General features: G+C 40.4%; 1 protein-coding gene across 5 annotated transcripts in view; it reads right to left on the minus strand.

The window, feature by feature from the left end:
- fndc3ba (fibronectin type III domain containing 3Ba) overlaps positions 1-18520 on the minus strand; it is a 104029-nt gene that overhangs the window by 27451 nt on the left and 58058 nt on the right. For all 5 annotated transcript variants that reach the window (XM_008399218.2, XM_008399215.2, XM_081602983.1 and 2 more), the window contains 8 exons: positions 4970-5028; positions 3742-3893; positions 3586-3645; positions 3359-3497; positions 1996-2049; positions 1652-1776; positions 1227-1401; positions 726-812 (listed from right to left, as the gene is read on the minus strand). In XM_008399218.2, coding sequence (XP_008397440.1) covers positions 726-812; positions 1227-1401; positions 1652-1776; positions 1996-2049; positions 3359-3497; positions 3586-3645; positions 3742-3893; positions 4970-5028 — 851 coding nt within the window. The remainder of the gene's footprint in view (positions 1-725; positions 813-1226; positions 1402-1651; positions 1777-1995; positions 2050-3358; positions 3498-3585; positions 3646-3741; positions 3894-4969; positions 5029-18520) is intronic.

Below are 18520 nucleotides of genomic sequence, written 5' to 3' on the forward strand. Positions count from 1 at the left end.
AACGGCACACGCCGTTTTGGACTGATAGATGGTTGAGTGAGCGACAATTGGGTAGGTTAGTTTTTGTTTGGAGCATCTTTTTACTCTAATTGGAAAAGAAGGCAGAATTGTTGCAATGCAGTCACAAGCTTAAATACAATCGCAATTGACATCAATGTCATGTTAATGACAGACTTAATGATACGTTTTTGCTCTGCTTTTGGTGAACTTTAGTGATTTTAAAGGACACTTGCAAACAAAGAAGCACCTGCTTGAAACTGAAAATCTTTGCACATGAAATTTGCAAATTACATATTTCCCCCCACTTGCTTTACAATAATTTATTAGAAGATTTCTTATAAGTAGCTATAAAAGTAACCCAGGTTTCCTCTTACTTGTACCTCAGATTCAGAATCACGGTTCAAAACAGTTAATCTAAAATCACAGTTAAAAAAAAAAAAGGTCAGCATCTTTTAAAATGTAATACTTTAGCAAATAAGTAAAGCATTTTAAAGCTATTTTAGCACTTTATCCATTTGTGGAGGAAATTGCCTGTCTGTACAAATGCACTACTCATGTGAACACATCCAATAAACAGTCTCTTCTTTACTCACCAACAACTGAACATTACCAGAATTGGATGGTGAAAAGAAACAAACAAACAAAAGAAAACAGAAAAATCAACAGTCTACAAGTAATACCTCAACTTATGCAGATGCACACAATTTTGTTGCGTTTTCACTTACCCTGAATTTATACTGTGTACTTCTCTTCAGGCCTTGTACAGTACAGGTCAAGTTTTCTCCAGTGTACTTTGGATAAAAATCTGTTCCCTGTGGGGGAAAAACGCAGAATATTTTCTGTGCGTGTTTTATATTTTAGTAATACTAGAATGCCCGTATGATAAATCCAACAAATATAAAGTTTGACTCTGATTTTATGTGTGCAAGTCAGAGAAGAAGAGAAAATAAAGAGATCTTTGTGTGTTTTTAATATTTTTGTTACAGCTTTTTAAAATGCATAGTTTTCTTAAAAAAATAAATAAATAAAAAAACCTTCCCTTTTCTCTACCCCAGAGACCTGAGGAGCATAACAGAATATAATGCATACAGAAGCAGATAAGACTTGGAACAATTCAATACAAAAAGATGAAAACTTGAACAGCTTTTCTGTTTGTTAAAAAAAAAGATTGACGTTTTCATTGTGTTCGTGTTTCCCCCCCCCATGTTTTCGTTTTTGCCACTCACGCTGTTGTCCTCCTGGATCTCGAGTGTGTATTTGAGCTGCTCCTCGGAGGGGCTGCCCTCGGGACGCACCCACTCCAGGTTCACCCAGGACACCCCCGCCCTGACCAGCCGTGGCGCGAGGGGCAGAGGGGGCTGCGTGCCCGTGGTGTAGAACACCACCTCTGTACTGAAGCCACTGCACACACGAAACAAGAAACGCATGTCTTTTTTTGTTTTTTGTTTTTTTGTTACTTAAAAAGCCGATGCAACGGAAAGAGATGCAGAAATGGGGATTTTTTATTTTATTTTTTTTAAACCCTGAAGCGAAAGAAAGACACCTGGTTTTCAATAATGCATTGATTGTACATGTGCATGAACATTCATTTGCTTCCCAGCGTATTTACAGAATAAGGATTATCTGTGTATTAGGAGGCGGGATGCAGTACCTTGTGCCGATGTCGTTATTTGCAGCCAGTCTGAACGTGTAGCCACAGGCGGGCTGCAGCCGTGTCAGCTTACAGTGTCTCTGGTTCCCAAAGTAACAGTCTCTGAAAACACTGTTCTTCTTTCCCTGCAGAGGATAAAAACGGTCACATACGAAATAATAAATAAAAAAATAACTGTAAAGACAAAGACAAAACACAAGTCGACACATGGAGTATTGATCGAGTAATGACTACAGTCCTGATGCTGCAACTCCAAACCCTTCAATACTCTTACAAGAAATGTGTTCATATATAAACATGTTTAATTCGTTTGTTTTTAATGGTAAAAGTAAGGACAGACCAACCTCATCCCACTCGAGCAGGTAGTTTGTGATCTTGGATCCGTTGTCGCCTGGAGGCTGTGGATGACAAAGAGACAAGAGAAAAGAGAGATTGAGAGCTTATCCCAGGATGAAAGACCCTGACAATGAGGCTCATAGGATACCTGCCGTGGTTTTGTGATTGACCTTACATCCTGTCTGGGTGATTGATGGCACTGTTTATCAGTGACAGGGAGAGGGGCGTAAAAACTACCGTGGGGGTCAGTGAAGACGCAGGTGAAGGCGGATATTAATGGCTATTGGGGCTAATAAAATCTAGCTGGAACATAAACAATTAGAAGTAAAAGAAAATGTGTCGTTACTGAAAACCATTTCTTTTTTACTGTGTTGTCAGTCTGGAGGAGAAAAGACTGGTTTACTCAGGGTTCCTACACATTTTTCCTCTAAAAATGAAAGATTTATATGGAACATCATATGTACACAGTATGGATGAAAGGAGTGACAAACTACCAATTACTACAACAAGAGTTGTGACAAACTGCTGTACAGGTAAAAATCAGTGAACGTTCAAAATATGGAAAGGAAAAAAAAGGAAGAAAAAAACCCCAATAAAATCAATAAAACTGAAATAAGAGCAAAAGTCTCAAAGCGTGTTCAAGGCCAAGGAATAAAAATGTGTTAAAGAGTATTAAAAGTGAACAACTTTTAAAGGAAGAGTTGCCCCAAATACGTAACAGCAAATTGTACCACAATTTGAGAGACAAGAAGCTAAAAGAAGAGAACAGTCAAGGACTGAGAGACAAAAGGGAGGAAAGATGAAAGGAGGGAAGGAAATAAGGAGAAGTAAGGAAGACAACTTTTAGACATCAGGAAAAAGAATAAAGTCTGGAATTACACATCGTCTTCTCCATATTTTTTTCTAGGTTTTCAAAAGTCATGCAAACCAGTAACATTTGGTGTCTTGTAAAATGTATTTGTGCCACTCTGACATATTTTATCTGGGTTTAATGACAGACCAACACACATTTAGCCTACATTGTCCATTCCTCTCAGTTGATTCTGGTACCACTAAATAAAATCTAATGCAATAGACAAAACTCTTCCGCTGCGCATCTGTCCACCTAAACTGATGAGCTGGTCAAGAAAAGTGCTAATCAGGAAAGCAGGTGACATAACAGCTGCTGGTCACAATCAATGCAGGGAAAAGTGCAAACATGGATGGATTTCTTGAAACCATATTTCATTTCCGTTCCATCTCATACATGTGGGACTTCTTTGTGTTGGTGCAACAACTAAAATCTGAGGAGGACACATTTGTAATTATGTTTCTGTAAAAGTGAAAGAGTACACAAGCTCTTGCGTTGGCATACGCGACATTCTGCCGTACCTTCCACTGTAGACCGAGGCTGGTCTTTGTGCGGTGAGAGAGCTTCGGGGGTAGTGGGACGTCAGGGACGCTGCACTGTGTGGTAAACGAGCCAGCCTCTGAACACGAGCCTCGAACAGAGTTGTACAGCGCTGAAACCCTAAAAACAACAAGACGCACCAAAGCTTAGAGCGAGAGCCAACCGTGACATGCAGCCGACTATGTTGAAGCAAAGCTGGAGTCCTTACCGTACGTGGTAGTCTGTCGCTGGCCTTAGGTCTTTCAGATGATATTCCAACTCTTCACCACTGAAATTTTTACAAATGACGTCACATAGATACCATAGACGTGCCGCATAAGAAGCACATGTCCCAGGTCGCTTTAGCATTAGGTTGGTGCACTACCTGTATATAAGGCGATATTTTCCGTCCTTTCCCTTGTCTGAGAGAGAAACCTCGTAGGAGCAGGAGACGGGCATCCCGTTACTGTGCCTGTTCACCAGCCCACCTGGAAGGCCCCAGGACAGCCGAGCAGCCCGCGCCTGGATGTTAGACACCTTCACCAAACAATAACATAGTTGTTAAAAATTCGTAGCACAAGAAAAAGGGGGAAAAAAAAAAACTTCAGTGATGTATATTTTTTTAATGTAGATTTCCTCTCTCACTGCCTCTTTTGTTTTTAGCCTCAGCTTGCCTGAAAGCAGCTTGCTTTTGAGTCTTTTTCACTCTGTAATGGTTCCTACTGTAGACCGACTTGACAGCTTAGTTTTTGGAGTCCACAAAAGAGAAAGATTGTCCAATTCAAGTCAGCAACATGTCCCAGTGTGTATGTGTCAATGGTCATATTGTACACTAGTAAATATGACCATTAAATTAAAAAAGTAAGTATCGTCAAATCGGTATATGAACTAGAAGTGAATGTGAGGGGGAAATAAACTAAACTACTAGAGTTTAATAGAAAATCCTGTTTACTTCTCTTGTAAACTCACAGTCTGAGAATGATGTGCTGCAGGTGGCATCTGAGGAGAAGCGGTGGAGTCGACAGCATCTCAATCCCAAATCTTTCTCATTTAACTCCATTACCATTTTTACTACATTTCACAGTATGTCATAAATATATCCCACTGGTTTACAACACTCCTGTCATAAACTGACGATGTTAAATGACCCAGTTGCACAGTCTGCTACTCAAACTCTCAAATGAGTACGCATGGGTTTTTTTCTATCCCAAACTGTGCCTGCACAACATAGACTCACTCATCTGAAACTCCCCTGAGGCACCAAAAAAAAAAAAACCAGACACTTCAGTCTTCAGTGTCTCTTGAGCCAATAAAGCTGTAATAAAAACTCAACGGCATGGATGGGAAGGTGCTGCCCTCGTGTGGCCACGGTTAGAACAGCTCATATTATCACTTGCTGTGGCAGAAACTGCTATAAGTCACCTCTGCTAATATCGTCAGTATGGCGTTTAGTTTTCATATGCATCCTAGTGAAGAGATGCACACACTGAAAAGACATTAGTGATCGTGCTAGAGATAGCTGCATCAGACAAGGAGGTGATTGATGAAAGTGGTTACATGTCTGCTTCCGTGTGCAAAAGTGTGCAGGATTTTAAAGCTGTATTCATGCCAACCTGTGGTTTGTCGATTGTAGACAGCATGTCTTGAACACGTTTCCCCTCTGAATCATGATCTGAGGAGACAGAAAGAAGAAAAACAGAGTAATTACCATAAACATGCTGCGCTAAGCACTTTATGAAGTGGAGTCAATGTAACTAAATAGCAAAGATATTGCCAAAGATTTATTAGGAACTACATCTGGCAAAGAAAGCTTCAATATTTTACTTATTTATATAAATAAAAATAAAAAAATCAGTAGAACATGTTTTAAAGCCAAATCAAACAGGGCTTGTTATCTGACGTAGAAATGATTTTGCATTCACCACAACTAAGTATTGTTAACATTGAAAAGCTGTTGATGTTAAGAGTCTCTCAAAAGGTATTCACATCGCTTAAACCCTTTCCTCAAATTGCAAATTTAACATGTATAAATTCATAAAGGGAGGGTTTGGAATAGTTTTCAAAACTTTTCACAAACACAATTGGCAGGATCACCTTTTGCTGCAATAGCTAAGGTATTTCTCCACCGGCTTTGCACATCCAAACATAGAATTTTTTATTTTTTTGTAATATGGCTCAAAACTCAAGACTTCCTGCTAAATATTGAAGAAAACAATCCCCACAGTGTGATACTGACACCACCATATTTCATAGTGAGGATGTGTGTTCAGGTCGATGTACAGCGTTCGCTTAGCAAACTGTCAAAATGAAAACACGGCTCCTTACATCCCACTTTTAGAAATAGATTTCTTCTTGGATTAATGCGCCGCTTGCCTGTTCTGTCAGATTCACTTGGACAACCATGCCTTTGGCAGATTTTTAATGTTGCAGTTTCTTGCGCTGGAATTTATTTCGGGGCATGAGAGTAAAGGGGGTTGCAAGAATGTTAAATGCATGTATTGCATTATGTTCCTTTTTCTACTTTGTTGTTCAGCAACGTAAAATCCCTGTACAATGGTAGTTGTAGGGTAAAACATTTTGAAAAGCACTGTGCATCTAAACACTGCTGGACCAAAACTAAAACTACGAACACAATCAGCGCAACCCAAAGGAGGTGCCTAAAACAGAGTAAAAACAGACCCAAATTCCTTGGAACGTCTGTTGACATATGGTGTGTGATGCAACACGTTGTTTTCCTCAGCGTGCTCATATTTCATTTCCACAAGTTGTATTTAGCAAAAAACACGCTGAATTGTCCAAGTTTCCGTTGAAAAGCATTAGTCACCGGTTACTGGCCGAGCACAAACAAAATGGGGATCAGCAAAAAAAAAAAAAAAAAGAAAATCATCATGACTAATATTCTAAAGAGTCTAATCTTTTCTGTACATGGAAACATCATTTCAAAGTAATTTCTTCTCAGAAAGCTCTACTCCCAATAATTATTTTTTTTAATCAGTTCTTCCTGAACATGAAAATAATTACGCAACACGTGACGTCAGCGCAATTCTTTCAGCTTCAGGTTTACAGGATTGTAAATACAATGTCATGTGTGATTATTCCGTTACTGTATTATGTATTTAGACGCAATAGCTATGAAAAACAAAAAGCAGAACCATCAGAGGAGTTATTCCCTGAGAAAATGTACAGTTTTCCCCAAAATAATTCCCGGTTCATCAAATGCAGAGCCTCACTGACCTCTTACACACCTGGGACAGGCATCCGTTCATGAGAATCTGCAACATGGGCATGGATGCCACGATAGTTTGGGTTATTCAGTAGAAATAAAAATAAAAGTGACAATAGCTTTAAAAATATATATATAAATTTATCCCAGCTTCTTTGCAATGTATCTGCATCTGCATAGAGTCCAATAAACACAAATACTGCTTGAAAAATTAAACCCTTTAAAACAAGCAACTCGACTAAGTCACTGATATAGAGAAGTGCTTTATCGGCACACAATAACTGAATTCAGTTATACATTTTATTATGTCGTGTGTTTTGTACCTATACCTTAAAAAAAACGTGTAAGCTGTAAACATAACAATCCCCATTAAATTGTCAGATTGTTTTGGGTTTAAGAACATTCTCAATATGAATTTACAATTCCTTTTCATTTTTTGCCTACCAATAAAAACTGACAATTGTTTATTCCTTAGAGACGTGACGGCACTATTTACAGTGAAGAATGAGCTCAAGATGCATTTTCCTCAAATCAACCTCAGAGCGATTCGACTGACTCTTCACCTCGCGTTAGTTCGGCTTGCTGACTCCAATTAATTCTGGCATGCTGTGAAGGACCGCACACCAACAGGACTTGGTAAAAAAACAAAAAAATTTCTGTAAATACAATTTCTAGCTGCTGTCTGCTATTCTAAAATCACTAAATTATCAGGAAAACTCTAAAGACAGGATCTTTAATTGCATATTTTTCGCAAGCGCTGACATTTTATGCTTTGTGTAGTCTCTCTTTAATGTCTTTCCTCTCTCTCATACCCGTTAAGCTACCCGAGTAATGAATCAGACCAAAACAAAAATCCAACTCAGTTGAGGATTTTTCTTAACCGTGTTGATGCCTGGATAATAAAGTACAAGTGATTGAAAGTATTTGTGATGTTAAAGTAGAATCAGTAGAACTGTTGAGTTAAGATTCATCGCTTCTCACAGCCCACTCTGTAGCATGGTTACATATTTATCTGTATGTAGCTGGTATGACTGAATGTGGTTTTTAGGCTTGTCCACTCACACCCTGATCAGTCACTGTCCATGTTAACACCAGGTGTGAACACAGCCATCAGTTCTTCCCCTTTTGATTTCTTTATTAAGGTCAGCTTTTAAAAAAATAAAAAATTGAATGCATTACAAACTGCTATGAAAGTGGGCAGTTTTGGACCGTCGCTCTAATTTTATGATTTTAGTTTACGTGTACTTTGGTGCTAGATGGCCCCAGAGTGAGTCAGGGGCAAGTACATCAAAGTGCAGGTCCAAAGAGACATGTGTAAAAGTGATTTACAGAAAGACCCTGGTTGTTTTGAGGATCAGTACAAGCATGCATGAATGTGTGTGCGTGCGTGCGTGCGTGCGTGCGTGCGTGCGTGCGTGCGTGCGTGCGTGCGTGCGTGCGTGCGTGCGTGCGTGCGTGCGTGCATGGACACATGGAAGTTTTTCCCCTGCCCTGTGTGTTCCCTGAAGGAGGTTTTCCAACCAGAGGAAACCTGCTTTCTCCATCTGATCATTCGGAAACACACAGGATGTTCATGAGCGACTCGATAGAACTAAAGCTTTTGGAAAAAGAAAAATGTTTCGAGTTAGTATGGTTTTCTATGTGCAAATCATATCTACATTCACTCCCGAAGTGACTGGAGCACAATCCAAGATGAATCTAGTGGTGGTGGTGGTATGGATCACCGCCACCAATTTATACCTCTCGTAAATCTTAGACGCGTAGCAAGGTTTCTTCCTAGCAATTAGGAGTTCATCAATAAGTTGTACATCATTTAAAATGCTGTCGGATGTCTGCTTTTTTGGGGTAGGCATGGACCTCCGCGGAGTTGAGCATGGAGTGAGTATGTGGGGGGGCCTTCATGTATGCCAAAGAGTTTTACAGTCAAATCTGACGCCATTTGTCAGACAGCTGAACCTTGGACAGGACAACGACCTAAAGCGCAACAGCAAACCTTGCAGACTGGATCAAAGAGACGAGAGCTTGCGATTGCCTCTTAAAAGTCCAGATGGGAGTATTACCAAAAATCGCCCTGATGTTTAACATCTAAAAGAATCGGTCAAAGAGAAGTTAACAGAGTTACTGTTAGAAGCTACCGAGTAATATGAAGCATGAAAGTGGCAGGGTGAACATTTGTTTTTCCTTCTTAGCTGCAGCAAAACTTTCTGAGCTCCTCACTGTCCAAGGACTTGACTGTGAGAAATGTAACAATTGAAGTCTGGCTGAAACAGGACAATGATCTCAAATCTAAAAAAAAAAAAAAACTGCCTCAAAAATTCAAAAATATAGCCCTGCTTAATCTCTGCAGTCACTCACCAATGAAACAAAATGCTTCTGGTAAGACTTTTAGCAATTAGAACCTAACCCTGAACAATTTGTCTCAATACAACATAAAAGATTGATAAGGTCAAAAACCTGATGACAAGTGGTTCTCAACAACTGAGCCTTGGTGTGCTCTTAAAGTTTTACTCAGTGCAACTTCCTTCTTTAAATAAGAAAGAAAACATTAGTGATACGGTACGATACGCCACGTGAGCATTTTTATGATGTTCCGATGCATATAAACTGAATTTATGATTACTTGCGTACTCAGTGCAAGTGATAGAGAGACTGAGTGCCTGTGCTCAGGCCACTCTGACAGGGGGGGCGAGAGCCTCACTTTGCCTGGGGGCTAACTTATGACTCATGGCAACAATGATGTCATGGAATTACAACCTCAACCTGACCTCCATGTGTGTTGGAATTAAAAACAAGAGCATAAGAGAGACTGCGTGTGTGTGGCATCAGGTTACAGACGAACGGTGATGGACAAACAGGAGGAGAGTAATTAAGCCGCCATGTGCAGATGTGTGTGTCGAGTCTGGCAGCGCAAGACGAGTTCAGCAGGTGAAGTGCATGATCTGCATCAGTGCGTGACAAACTGGCTCGTTAGTGATCCGTTTTTAAATCAGGACTTCAGTCCTCATCCCTCCGCTTGAATTAATCGCAATTTTTGTCTTTCGTGAAATAAAAACGGCAGACTCTTAACCCCCAGTGGCCTGGTCTGGTCCACCCTTTTATCAAAGAATGGTGACGTTTCTCCGGTTTTATGCAGAGCTTTTCAAAGCTGGTTATAATCGTGAAGTGAAATCAAAAGGACAATTTTGGTTTCAGCACTTTCAGTAGCAAACATACCGAAACGTGTGTGGAGTGTATTTGTGTTCCCCTGACTCAGTCATCTGTGGAACCTCCAATGTACAAACTTTTTTTCGCCCGGATTGTCCCCAATTTTCTTTGCAAGATAACTTTTTCCAATCTAGACTTTGACTAGTCCACTCAGGATGTATGCCGAGATTCATTGTCTTGCTTTAATGTCTTATGCAGCCTTCAACAGGGTTTTCTTCTAAAACTTGCCTCCGTATTTGGCCCTACATATCGTCCAATCAACACCCATCAACTTCTCTGGCGCTGCAAAAGAAAATCACCTCAGCATGATGCTGCCTTCGCCAGGGAAAGACGTAAACCAAATTCTGTGCAGTGTTAGTTTTCTGAACACGTAGCGCAATATAAAGGAGGTTATAGAGCACCTTCTTGCACATGTTCCATGTATTCCCTAAATGCTTTGCAGCACAGTGACATGAGCTCTCTTAGCAATGGCTGCCTTCCTACTTTTCAGAAAGGCTGGATACGGGGATCCCATTACAAATATAGTTGTCCAGTCAACAGATTCACTCATGTGAAAGTCACAAAGGGAACCTTAGCTGCTCTGCTTGCCTGAGCCGTCAGTTTAAAATGATGGCCAAGTACTTAGCCTTGTGGTTATGGCAAATTCTTTACCATTTTGGAACAATGGATTAAACAGTGCTGAAGGGAGACGTTCAGAGCTTGAGATCTGCATTACATGAAAACCTAAACCCGCATGTACACTTCTGTTCTCCCTTTGAATCTGTCAATTTGTGTTCCTTAGGTTTTTTAGGATGCCGTTTGTCCGATTAATAAATGTTCCATCACGACTCTCACAGAACAGCTGGATTTATCCCAGGATTAAATTACTGTTTAACATTTATATTTGTATCAATTGCTGTCAAAAGCATGAAAGACATTCTTCATAATGACTAAACCTTTGTCGCAGCAGTTTGCTTTTTGTTTCCCAGATCCCTGTCTTGCTTTTTGTGAGGGCTACTTTCTGAGGGCTACTTTCAGTTTTAAGGTTGAAGTTGTCCCGACTCCAATAAGCCTAAAGTGAACAACTTTCTTGTGTGAACAGCTGTGGTCATAACAACTGGAGACAAAACACTAATATTCCGAAAGATGAGTGTAAGCTGGCCAACCCACAGGCGCTGCTGGTGACAGAGGAAGGAGACGCGAATATTTCTGGAGACTAATAAACCGTGATTCTGTTGCGTTCTCTCACAGCTCACTGTTTAGACTCGCTGTGGTTGTTGATTCCAGCTGCTAAAGCGTTTGACATCGACATCAACCACAAAGAGAAACCTGACCTCCTCCTGGTCTTACTCCACGTGCCCCTCCGTGCTCGCCGTCCCTCGTGTCCTTCTCCCTTCTGTTTTTTTCCACGCTGCCTACGCACCCTTACTTTCTATCCCCGTCTGACCTCACATCCCGTCAGCGTCCGACCGCCTGTTTTCGATTAACGGGGACAGACTGACGGAAAGACGGGGGCAGGGAGAGAGAGGAAGAGAGAAGGACGCAAAGACAGTTAAAACCCGAGCGCTGAAGGACAGAATATCAAGCGAGAGGACAGTCTGGAGGAGTCTGGGTAAGAGATTAGACAGGAAGAGACGCGGAAATTGAGGGACGAGGAGCACAGCATGGATCAGCAGAGAGGAGGAGGATGAAAGAAGAAAAGAAGGACGGGGCTCAGAGAGCGTTTAGGCAGGGATTACGTTAACTTTCATGACATCATCACATATTCCAGAGCAGATGCACACCACTGATCTCAGTTTATTAGTAAAAGTATGAATCACTGCCTAAAAATAAAGCGTGGCTGTAATACAAGTCACCAAAATACACTTTGTAATATGGGAGTCTTGTCCATCTGGCATCTGGTAATGCCTTTAACTAATTTCCGACAGAGTTTAACAAAAAAAAAATGTTTTAGAGGACTTTTCTAGTTTTTGTCATGCTAAAGAGCCCAAAACTCATGAATAGGCAACTTGTAGTTCCACAGCATCCAAGAGATAAATTCATTTCCACTTTGGTTTATTTCAGGAAAACGCAAAGCAGAAACTCCCAACTCCAAGCTACTACAAATCATCGACAGTGATCAAGGTTTCATCATTAAACCTCACAGCATTATCGGAGGATCTGATCATCATGAGACAGATATTAAATATAAGCACAATCGTTTGCTTTTCCGGATCATCGTGTCTCCAGGTGAAAGAAGGGCATCAGGGCTTCACTTTTAGAGTTCTGGACATCAAAACATAACGACCACCATCTGGTGTTTACCAGGCTAAAATTTAATAAAACTAATCTTAAGCACACAGATGATAAAACAATATTTATAGAGCCATTATCTTTTAAACAAAGATTATGCCAAAACGGAAATTACAATTTATAAAAAAAAAAAAAAAAAGAAAAGTGACCTCATGAATCAGCAGCTCTTGTTCTCAGACAATAATTCTGCACTTCATTCTAGGTTTCAAGCACTCATGCACACAACTTTCAAGGTCCACAACATTAAAGTCAGGTTGATGTTGGCCTCAATCTGATATCACCCTACAATTTATCTGTTAAAAATAGTACAAAAAAAATTAACTCTACATTAGCCAAGTGGCTTGCAAGCAGGGCCTTGATAAAAGTGAGCTATTCCGACATTGAGGAGGTTGCATTCCTCCTGCATGACGGCCGGTTCTTCTTAGACGCAGTCTGTCTGCACTGGGACAGAAAAAGACCTTTAGGGCCTGGAGAAAAAATGTGAAAAATGTGGCAACGGCCGCTCACTCAGCCCCCACTTCACACAAATACTGGGCCACAGGGTGCGTGTGGTGTGTCGCGCTAAGGAAACAAAGTCAGATTCCCATCTTTTAAAGGCCTCTAATCAGGGAGAACAAAGCAAAGTGATAGAAGTCCATCTGATTCAAAGAGCGGAGAAGATAAACAGAGAGCGGTGTTTAATTGAAAGAAAATTTTTTAAAAAGTGGCAAAATAGCCGAGAAAAGGATCGGAGGTGAGGGGATAAATGTAGGTGGGTGGAGAGGAGCGCAGACGATGGGTTCCACTTTATTATCATCTGCTGCATAGTGAGCATTCCATGTGTTCACCAGCTGGACCAGACACACTCAAACACACAAACACGCAGAGCGGAGAAGTTGTCAGGGACATGCCGAAAACTGTGGTTGCCATGGTGAAGGTTCGGTTCTCAGGGCTGGGGCCCAGAGTTTTCATGAAAGGGATTAAAAAGCGAGACACTCATCAAATGAGAAGAGACTGGAGAAAACTGCTGTTAAATGGGGAAATGAGAAAAGTGTAAATTTTTACTCAAAAGAAGATTTTAAAAGAAAAAATTGAACTGAAGATTTAAAAGTTAATTTTCGGTTCAAAAATCCCTTTTTTTACCCCTCAAATAAGTGAAATTAGAGCTACCACACAACAATAGCAACACTCTTCAGTGTACAAGTTGTTACTGACGGAAGAAGTCTCAACACAAGTCAACTTCAGCAGACAGCACAAGAGCACCAGGCTGCAAATTGTGCATCCAGTGAGCTCAGCTGGCTCGTAGAAACATGCCAGAAAGAAAACCGAACAAAGAAAATTGGATAAATGATGACATTTGGATAAATCAGATGAATTATTATTATTATCGTCACTTCTGGCTGGGTAATTAGAGGACTTTGTCGGAAACAGAATGGGCATTTGCTGGAAGTTTAGAGCTCTGCAGACAATCACGAAACAAGAATATTCATATGTCAAGCACGTCAGAGCAGAAAAATCTGAGGACCGTATGGACAGAACTGGCATAAGGAGTCCAAGGCCTAACTTACAGACACTTAAATAAACAATTCTTTACTCATAATTGCATCCTCCTATTCCCCATCTTAAACTGATACATCCCCTCAATAATTAGGTTTCATGTGTATATAAACATGTACATGGAATGACGAAACTACAGAAACTCTTTCACTTTGGATTAAAATATCCATTTTGCTTGCCAAAAGTCCAGCTGAAAAGAGGAAAAAGAAAAAAAATCTTTACATTTGTAAACTATGAATTTCTGTAAATATAAGCTGCATGTATGTTTTTTATTTGTAACAACCTTAACCTTTTTCAACCCTAAAAAAAATACTAGAAACTAAAAGAAAAGTCCACAGACAGTAGCTGCTGTTTGAGCACACAGCATAAGAGGTGAACAAAGTAATAAAAATAAAAAAACTTGACTGTAGAGGTACAGATTGTCCAAGGCCACTTCGACATTGCAGCAAAAAAGTATTTATTTTCTTTCTATTTATCCATTGAGCAACTTTCATTCCAACCTTGACCAAGCTTTTAGAAGAAAAAGAAGAACAGAAACATGGATTTTGATGCTTATCCTTTTATTGACTCTTCCGTCAAAGTCACAATGAAGAAAAACTAAGTGGAAAAAAACTGGCATATTTTAGCTTTCCCACATAACAGTTGTGTTTTTTTTTTTATAAATCAGATTGCAAATTTTCTTACGATTCATTCCAAGAATCAGGTGCGTGTTTTATTCACAGTGACATTACTAAAGCAAACCCTGTTTAAACTTGTAATTTAAAAGTTCTATCTTTGCAAGCTAAATGTCTGATCTGATCCGTTTTTAATGACTACTCACATTAATCTGTTGTAGATCCCATAAAAATGCTGAGATTGTTAGAACTGGAAAATTTGATTTTCTTTTACACATAAATGGCAGATAGTCAAACAATCCGTCCCACAGCATGACGCCTTCACCATGTTTTCCTAGCATGAGGTATATAAACTCACCATGAGGAAAACTGATCAATTAAGCTGCTTTTTCGTAAGATTAGAAGCGTCAACAAACACTAGTTATATTTCTGAGTCAAACAAAGTTCAATCTGTAAATAGAAAAAGAAACGACAACAAAAGACAATATCTGCAGGTTGAAATTGCAGTGGCCTTACTGCTGGTATGTCATGGTTCAGTCAACTGGGTGAGGAAATGTCTGTTGTACTTATTGTGATTGGCGAGAACAGCCTCCCCTTCTAATCCCTGTTAGACGATATCAGCGGGAGAGGCATTCCTCTGCTGGTAAATCCACCTCCTGTTTTCCGTTTTCTCTAGATGCCCCATTTAGGCTCACATCCCTAAATTCTTGTCTTTTATTTCCCCCCCCCTTTTCCATTTTTTTTTAATCTCGTCTGTCACTTCTCCCAGCTGTCAACTTTCCAGGCTCTAAAGATTCTCCCCTTCCACTTCATTGCTCTCCATCTCGCCATTTCACCCTCCAAACATGGCCGTATTTGGGTTGACCAGAAGGGGCTGGAGTTTTGTTTGGGGAGGGTAGGAGGGTGAGAGGCACAGAGATTATCACCATAGCGACACACTGAAACAGTCCGGTAATAGAGAGCTCTCACTCGCTTTTAGACGCTTGTAAAGATGTAAAATAACTGCCGAGTCATGACTCCAATTTGGCAAGCTATGTGTTTTCGCTTAAAACTGCTTCTAAAGTTCTTTAGGGTTCAACGTCTTTCCCAGGAACACTTTAACATGTGACTGGGAGAAACTGGAATTAGCAAGAGCTCCGAAAATTATCTGCTTCACCAAAAAAAAAAAAAAAAATTAAGTAATAATTTTTTGGGGGGCGCGGGATAATCCTGCACAGTAGTAAATTTGACTGGAATCCCAAAGCCAGGTAGATGCAGATTTGTTTGAAGGAGGAAATAAAAATAAAAAAAAGTCACTTTATAATATATCTGGAGGGGCGGAGTTCCTTTAAACAATTCCACGGATTAACAAATTAGTCGAAATTTTATGGGTGATTCCAAAATGTAATTTAGATTTGCACATGAAGTAATTGCACTGTAATTTGTAAAAAAAAAAAAAAAAAAGAATTTTTTTTTTATCTCAGCTGTAAAACCTCTGCTCAGCTTATGAAAAACCAAAAGAAAAAATGAACATAGACTACTTGTTTCTCTAGTTTAACTTGGTCTAAAATCACCTCTAACACATTAGTTCATATTAGCAGGAGGCAATACATCCATTTTGACATGTAACCGATACCACTGGCCCCGTTGCTCAACTTTACCGACTCCCCTCCGCTACACGCGCTACCGTTACACCATATGCTTTTGCATTTACAGTCGCCCTGTAATTGCCATTTGGCCACAGTTCAGCTAAACTTAGACATGCTTTAAGCTAAGCGGGGTAGGAAATATTTTAAAGTGATGAAAAAAAAAATGCACAACATGTTACTGTTAATCCATCAGGCAATGCAAGAGTTCTTTGGTGTTATATCTGATGCTCAGATTACCAGAAACACGACTCTTGATTTTGCGACTACTTGTGATTTATGATGTTTATTCCGATTTATTTCAAACTCAGAACGTAAGCGGAACAGGAAATGCAAACATAATATTCAATCATGCATAACCAAGTTTTTTATTTGAAGTTGGCTTCGTTTCATCTCGTTTGATTATTTTAAACGCACGACACTTTGGTCAGCAGCTGTTATAAATTCGCCGTATAAATAAACTCGACTTAAAATTTACCACAAAACAAAAGTCTATTAAAAACGTACGTAAAATTTCGGAGGAGAAAAAAAAAAGCCAGTTATTCTTTAATTTGGAAAAAAAAAAATCCTTTTATTTGTTAAACTCATGTGGCTCCACAGATACAACACCATAGGGTTCCAGACCGCCGCATTATTCACTATCACCCTAATTTTTCTCACGTCGCATTAACGGAACCGACACGGTGCACGCAGCACTTATACAGTACACATCTGGTTTCTGCAGACTTCTCAGCCCTCTGCGATGACGTAGCAGCAAAAGAAGAGGGGCTGAAAGAGCCGCTCCATCTGTTTCTGCTGAAATTCCAGTTTTTCCTGAGTGTGAGACAGGATCTGCGGTGGTGATGATGCAGAGCCAAGATGGAGGAACAGAGGGGACGGAGCACAACATCTGTTTCTGCTCAACGAGCGGCACGGTTCTGAGGAAAAGGGCCCGTGGAGCTGGCCTTACGGGGGAATGGACGCTGTGAGAGCCAAGCCAGGCTGCTGCCTTACTGGCACCACGGCGATAGCCACACACACGGAGAAAGAGAGGGCATCAAGGGCAAAGCGTAGGCGGCTGTGTGTGTGTGTGTATATGAATGTGTGTGTGTGGTATTTCGGGTTGGACTGCGCTTGGATATACCGGGCCAAGCTGCAACTTTGTTGGAATATTTGTAGTCTTTAACTCTCTGTCTCCCTCTCTCTTTTCTCACTGCTGAAGGAGTTTCGGATCTGTGTCTTGTTTCTATTTCCAGTGCTTCCACTGCCCTCCTGTCTCACCTCACCCGCCTCTACAATCTTACATTCCTCCCCTCTCTCTCCCTCTCCGTTTGCTTCCTATCCTTTGGACCCTCATGCTCTGATTGTTTTACAGGAAACCCAGTCACGAGGTGTTTGTATGCGTGTGCGTGTGTGTGTGTGTTAATGTGCAGTTTGTGTCGTACATCTAGCTGAGTCAGCCTGATCTCCGGAGCTGTACTGAGAGCCCGGTAGACCAGAACAGACAGCTGATGACATGGTGACATGCTCCTGTCCGTCATATATGCTGCTGTTGTTGAAGCACCAGAGTGTGGGCATCATGAAACTTTCACACTTTCAAACTGAGAATTGAATTTAGCTTCCTTGTACAACAGCTTGTGTGTGTAAGAAGCTGCTTAGTATCCCTCCAATTCTGTTAAGTCAAAAATATTTCTTCCAAGGTATTGTTGGTGTTTTGAATCGGTACATCTCCAAACTCCTGCACATGCAATTTAAAAAAAAAAAAGTATGTATTTAAACAATGGAGAACACTGCGTGAGAAGCTTTAATATGCGTCAAAGTGTCTCGCAGGAGAACAAAAAGCCTGAGCAAAGAAATATTACAGGTAACCCTGTTTATCCCCAGAAACTGCAGTGACTTTTAGAATCATTCACATGAAAGCATCACGGTAATTTACAGTCATGAATTTATCGTTTCCTAATATCCAATTCAACAGCTGTCGAGCATCACTGAGCTGCCTGACAGTGGGCTGGCATGGCTGTTTGGTTCTACGTCCACTAGAGGGCAGGTCTGAGTTAGCCTCTGAATTCAAAGTTAAGTTTCAGACAATGGAAATACGTGGAGACAGTGGAGGAAATTGCAAATAAAATTGAAATTAAGTTAATTACAATAAACAGATTGTGGCAAAGGGAAGTGTCACCAAAGTCTGCTTTTTTGTGCTTTTTGCTCATCACACACATGAGCTTTGCTGTGCCACAATGCCCCCATGGTTGCCCTATGCAACCCCAACCCCAGCTCCCTCATGACTGACTAAAATCCACACAGATAAATACAACTGTTCGAATTTAATGTTGAGCATAACATTTTTCTGCACACAATTTGAGGGAATGCACATCTTTCTGCCATATTTTTTGTGAGAATTGCATGTTAAAAGTATTAACACGTTGTAAAAATCAAAGGAACTTTCTACATATTCAAAGGAGCCCACATCCACATTTGACCCTGCGAGACTCTTCCTCTGGAGCTGACCCCACACTGTGGAGACCTATTCCATAAATTTTATGGGTATAACTAAAGAAAAAAAAAATTGACAAGTAGAAATGAAAAGTCAATTCATTTTTGTCTCTTCAAGTTGTTCCATCATCACCGCCTCAGATGTCCCCGTGTGCTGTAAGGGGCACGTAAAGTGGTACATACCGTTCTTTTTTTATTAACAAGAGCTTAAAGAAAAAA

The sequence above is a fragment of the Poecilia reticulata genome, chromosome 22 (genome assembly GCF_904066995.2).
Source record: "Poecilia reticulata chromosome 22, P_reticulata-male-v2, whole genome shotgun sequence".
Taxonomy (NCBI): Eukaryota; Metazoa; Chordata; class Actinopteri; order Cyprinodontiformes; family Poeciliidae; genus Poecilia; species Poecilia reticulata.